The sequence below is a fragment of the Nerophis ophidion genome, linkage group LG13 (genome assembly GCF_033978795.1).
Source record: "Nerophis ophidion isolate RoL-2023_Sa linkage group LG13, RoL_Noph_v1.0, whole genome shotgun sequence".
NCBI classification, from domain to species: Eukaryota; Metazoa; Chordata; class Actinopteri; order Syngnathiformes; family Syngnathidae; genus Nerophis; species Nerophis ophidion.
In genome coordinates, this window is record NC_084623.1 from 46,169,866 (window position 1) to 46,176,006 (window position 6,141).

Consider the following 6,141-nt stretch of genomic DNA (forward strand, 5'->3'; position numbering starts at 1 on the left):
ATGGCCAGCATCGGGATGCAGCTGGTGTGGCGCTGGTGGGGGGATTAATGAGGCATTTATGTATAGCAGAGGACCCCTGCTACCAGCAACGCAGCTGCGTTTGCTCTGTAGCTCGTGTGCAACGTAGCACCCAGTATCTCTCCGCTCTCTCCTCAGCCCTGCCGACAGGCTCGGTAAAAGTTGCCGTTTCCTGCAACGCACGCGTCGTTTTCTCGCCCATCCTCCAGTTTAGCCACGCGACGCGGAAGGACAGAAGAGAGGACAGCTCGAGCAGGAAAAAGCAGGGCAGATCCAGATCAGCAGTCGGGCTGCAAAGATAGCAGCTAAAGACAGGGAAGCTGGAGTCGTCCGCACACAGAGAGGGAGAGGAGGAAAGATGTCGGGAAAAAGGCTCTGCTTGTGACGGCACTCCTGTTCACTTATTTAAAAAAAGACTTCCGTCTCGCCCTTACCAAACAGTTTCTGTTAAAGTAGGGAATTGAAAAGTTACACTGCGTTGACCTGCATCCTTTTTCTCTGACATGCTGAGGTATGTTTTGCATGGTTAAATTTTTGCTTTGTTGGCGTTTTTTTTTTTTTTTAAGAGGACGATAGGCCGTCATTGCTTTGTTAGTGATTTGCTTTATTTACACAAAAAATATCATGACCGCTTTATGCCAGTTAGGCGTGGTGAACACATTTAAATTTATCGCTAAGCATGTAGTATAAAAAATAGTGTAGAGTTGAAAAAAAATGGGAAGATTTATTGCAGCTTTCGAATGTCAAGGTTAAACTAGTAAATAACAAACATGTTGCATTACAGCCATGACACATCACATGCTGTGATAAGAAATTCCTTTGGGACGGAAAGGAAAGACTGCTGCGGACAAAGTAGCCGAGTCAAACAAGCTTCAAGCTCAGCGTTTTGAGTTGCAGGTTGTTAAAAAAAAAACAAATAAGAAAATAACGGAATTAAAGATAGCATGAAATGTTTGCTATACTGCGCAGTAGCAGGTTGCTATGACAACATAGGCCTGTCGGAGAAAGGAGGGAAGAAGGCAAGGAGGCCCGCTTGCATTTTCAGCAACATGAGAAGTGTGGCGGCCATATTGTATTTGTCATATCACTCACTACCTGCCTGGCCTATACAGACTATGTCCACTGCTCAAGATAAAGCTCAGAACAAAAAAAAAGTGAAGTGTCTCAAAGGCGAATTTCCTGCAGATTTTAATGGACAACACTGATCACTCAGAATGAATAGTCGGTATAGAAGTGTGTGACTTAGTGAGACTAAATGAAGTGTGACTCAGACCACCCTGCCGCTTGATAAGCAGCCCTTTGAGACACTAGTGATTCAGGGCTATATAAGTAAACATTGATTGATTGATAAGCTTGAGAACCCTGCCGTAAGGTGCCTCTGCTTTCAAAGTGACAGCGAATGGACTGTAACTTCCTGTATGTGTTCATGCAAATTCACAAATTGTATCATTTCCTCACATGTCAACAGAATAGAATAGTTACAGCATAGTACCCTCGCTGGTTTGTTTTTGTTTTTTTACAGTCACAATACTCTTCCGGATTACAGTTTTCATTGCTTTGTTCCTTTTTGTGTCTATTTTGATTATGTAAAACCAACAGATTCCAAATCCAGCCAAAACAGTGACATCAATGTTTAAGTACTTAAAAAGAGAGAGCGGATATTGTGTGGCTCATTAAATACATTCAAAAATGTATTAAAGATGATTTTTTTAGCTTATCTGTTGGAATATTACTGCCATCTGGTGTTGTGATCCTATAAGACCTTTTGAAAAATGACTTTGCTTATTTATTATTGTTTTAAGGAATTGTGCCTTTTCCTGTTTTGTGTGCCACTAATGTGATTTTTGTTTTTTTAGATGGCTGCAATTAGAATCTGATGGATAATTTTCACCCCCTGACCGTGCTTAGCAAGCTCAACGAGCAGCGCTCACAAGACCTTTTTTGCGATGTGACTATTGTGGTGGAGGATGTGAAGTTCCGCGCCCACAAGAACATTCTGGCAGCTTGCAGTGGCTACTTCAAGAACGCTCTGACGTGTGAGGCACGGACTACCTGCCAGGTGTTGGAACTGATGGACCTTAAGTCTGAGGTTTTTGCCTGCGTCTTGAACTTTATTTACTCCTCAAAGGTTATATGGCCTTGTGACAGCAGCCAGGAGTTAATATCAGCAGGGAAAAGACTTGGTATATCTTTTTTAGCAAAGCTCACAGACCCAGAAAGACCAGACAAAACTCAGAATTTACCAGAATGTGTTACAGCCACAAACTGCAGCACAGCCACTGTGCTTAAAAAAAATCTGGATGAAGCCACTAGGCTTGTGGAGCTTGATGGTGGCAGAGGACCACGAATTACCAATGCCTTCTCTATCACTGAAGGGTGTCCTGGGAACAATCCATTCACCCGTGAGGACGAGGCGAGGCAGTCACCAGATGAGGGGCAACTCCCTTCAAGTTGCACAACATCCTCCTGCCTTAATGGGATCAATAAAAGCACCTACATGTTTTCAGATCATTCATATGCTGTTATTCAAGTCACTGAAAAAAAAGGTCAGCCCAATCAAAGGGATAGCAAAGGGTCTAAATCAGAAACATTACAGGCCAAACAACTAACTTACCAGAATACAGGCCCGCTCAAAAAGCGCCACAGGTTGAGAGGTACTTTGTTTCCAACACAAAGTGAACCACTGACTGATAAACCAAATACTTCAGCACCTCCACTCTTCCCAGAGGCAGACAAAGACAAGCCTGTAAATGCAGTCGTTTCTTTGGCCAACGGCCACGTGCAGAAGGAGTCTTGTCCTCCGACGCTCTCCCCACACGCGGAGAACAGCGTCTCAATCTATGGGTGTGAGCACTGTCCGGAAATTTTCCCAAATGAAGCTCTTCTCGCCATTCACTCCAATGTACATAAAAAGAGTTCCATTCGTCATTTGTTTTGCAGGTTTTGTGACAAAAAATTCATACGACCCAAACGGCTACGCAACCATGAACAGAACTGTCCAAAGGTAGGGAGAGGGAAGTCTGAACTAGAGTCCAGTGAAATAGCTGTCACAGAGGTGGACCTCCATTCAGGTAGCGTGTTGAGGGAGGAAAACATCAAGACTGACCTTTTTTCTATTGACACGGCCGCGACCAAGCCCCTTTTTCCAGATGAAAACATAAAAATGCCAGGCGGCAGTCAGAGGAGATACCCCTGCAGTGTATGTAAACGTGTGTATATAACATTTTCCAGTCTGAAGCGGCATGAGAATGTACATTCCTGGCAGAGGGCTTATCCCTGTCATTATTGTAATAAAGTGTTTGCACTGGCAGAGTACCGTACCAAGCACGAAATCTGGCACACAGGCGAACGCCGCTACCAGTGTATTTTTTGCTTGGAAACATTCATGACATATTACATCTTGAAGAACCATCAGAAGTCTTTTCACGGGATTGATCCCACACTAGCCATGAAGCGAAAATCTGCCAATGGCGGTCTGAAAGCCAGTGTTTACCCAATCAAACTCTACAGACTACTGCCTAAGAAGTTCAGGAAAAGACAATACAAGACTTACAGTCAGACATTCTCAGAGGGTGAAGAAGGAGACTATCAAGCTCCACTGGAGGAAGGAAGCAGCCATCCTGACGGTGTTCCATTGCCTTTAACATTCATGGCAACGCCAATGATGGTAGCACCCTTTATGCCTCGCATCAGCGTTGATCACAAGAAAGGTACAGGTAAAGATGTTGAGAAGGAAAGTTCACCCTTCATTAACTTTGACACTGCGGTCCCTTCGCAAACGGATCCGGAGTCATCCACAGTGAACAATAACCCTCTAGATGCAATCAGTCAAAATGTGACATTCCTAAACTCACTGAATACGGTTGACAAGCTCAGTGAGTTATCAGCTTCTGCAAAAAGAGTTGAGAAAATGACCAAGGAAATGCTACAGTCAAGTACTGAGAATTTGAGGCTCGATAAGACCGCCGGACCCAAAACGGCAACCTACATTGCCAAACCTGTATGCCCGGGTCCATCCGCAGATGGTGACGCGATGCCACTCTGCCAGATAACTGTGAAAATAGGTGATGAGGCCATCATCCGCCGCAGAATCAAGGGCTCCAAGCTCTTCCCACGAAGGAAAAGGAAAATTAGAAAGCTGGAGTTGGAGGGCCATAGCCAACTCCATTCAACAAGTGACACATTAGAGAGCCCAAGGCTTCGCCTCAGACCAGAGATCGCTGGTATGATGTCAGAGGCAATTGATGAGCCCAATGATTTAGACATGGCTGACATGCCCTGGCGTCCCTACTATTCTTACAAATCAAAAAAGAATAGGAAAAAGCTGAGATACAAACACAGGCATGCTTTATTTCACCATTACAATGACACAGTTAGAACTGACGTCAGTGCCGGTGAGACACGACTGGACAGTATGCCGACAGCAGACAGTATCTTAGGTGGGAGTGGAGAATCGAAACGGCTTCACAAAAGTTGCAGCCCAAGGACAACCTACAATTGTGACATTTGTGACAGCTCTTTTATCACAGAGACCGGTTTAAGAGCACACGTAATTGGTTCCCATCCATATTTCTGTCGTACTTGTGGTAAACAAGGTCCCCCAGGGGAGACGCCCGGTGGCAATGATTACATCTGCAACAGCTGTATGGAAAATGGCTCCTGCTTTGATAATTCCCCCCGTAGCCCCAACCCAGAGAAGAAGTTTCGCTGCTCCTTCTGTCCTCAGCGGTTTCTCTACCTTGCCACCAAGAAAAGCCACGAGAAGAAACACCAGGAGGCAACTGGAGAGGGTTACACCAGTCCACCATGTTCCGAATATTTGGATAACCAGAGCGAAGACAACAACCAAAACTACATCAAAACCGAGGAGGATGACAATCAAATAAGTCCTGGAATAAAAATAGAGGAAAAGGGACATTTTCCAATTACAAAGCCTATAACTGAGGACACGCATCCGGACATGACGTACACCCTCATTAAAAGTTCTTTACCATCCCACACTGAGACACTGTTCAATTCGACACCTTCTAAAATAAAACGTAAAATGACAAAAAAAAGCAATCCTCCACAATCTATGCATGCCGGCTCAAAACAGGTAGTCCAAAACATGGACACTGATCGAAACAAGGACAGCTTGGAAACAAAAAGCCTAAATGATCCCCAGAAGTCCTGCAAACAACAGTCAAAGACGAATGCCTCGGACTCTAAAGACGACGACATATCTGCGCACAAGCCCGAGAAATGGGTGTGTAAAGAAGAACCCTCTTTCTAAAACCCTTTAAAAGCCTCCCAGAGGGGCAAGAGAGAAAGTGAATGACACCAAACGTTTAGTCACTGCTTTGAGTGGTAAAAAGTAAAACTTTGTAGCAGAACTTAATGTTTCTAAAACAAACACTGAACAGAAATGCCTAGTGTCTGCTGGAATGTTATCCTATTCTGAACGGAGTGACTTTTCTAACTTATAGATGTTTTGCCGATCTTCTCACAGACACGGACTGTATTTTATTGTCTATGCATTGTTTGGGAAATGTTCACAAAGTATTCCCCAAAGTTTTTTGATGATCAATAGTATGCAGTTAACCGTTAATTGCAACATCTTAACTGTATGTGGTGGGGGGAAAAAACTCACATTTCTTGCTCTCCCATTCCATTATAATTGAACTTGGTATGTTGCACTTTATACTCTCACGCGCTTGTTGAAAAAAACAAAAAAAAAGACATGTTATTTTGTTCTAAACGTTATCCTTTTGTGTTTTGAATACGCAATTAAAGTTCCTACTTTGTTGTGTTTGATATACACCGGACGTATTAACCTTGTAAAGTTATTTAAATAAATATTATTCATATATTAAACTGTTTTGTTGTTTGTTTACTCTCTTGGTTTAGTGCCTCACCTTTTGGGAAGATATATGTAAAAAGCACATTTCTACAATCCGTTCACCTGAAGATGAATTCTCCAGGCGTACCAAGCATTTTCTTATTTAAGACTGAGCTTGCGATGGGATTTATGGCTCTTTGAAGTTAGCCGGATCTTGAGTAGCAGTTCCCTTCAAAGTGTCGTTCGAAAGACTGGCACACCATCAGTTGTTTTTTTTAAATCAAAGAATCACTTGTATCAGTTTT

The 6,141-nt window shown here is 43.3% G+C and overlaps 1 protein-coding gene across 1 annotated transcript; it reads left to right on the top strand.

Moving 5' to 3' along the window:
• Positions 1 to 5,871, top strand: zbtb38 (zinc finger and BTB domain containing 38). The gene is made up of 2 exons (XM_061918125.1): positions 1 to 24; positions 1,889 to 5,871. Exons 1-2 carry the CDS (start codon positions 1 to 3, stop codon positions 5,288 to 5,290), a joined length of 3,426 nt encoding a protein of 1,141 aa, XP_061774109.1. The 3' UTR covers positions 5,291 to 5,871.
• Positions 5,872 to 6,141: the final 270 nt, after the last annotated feature.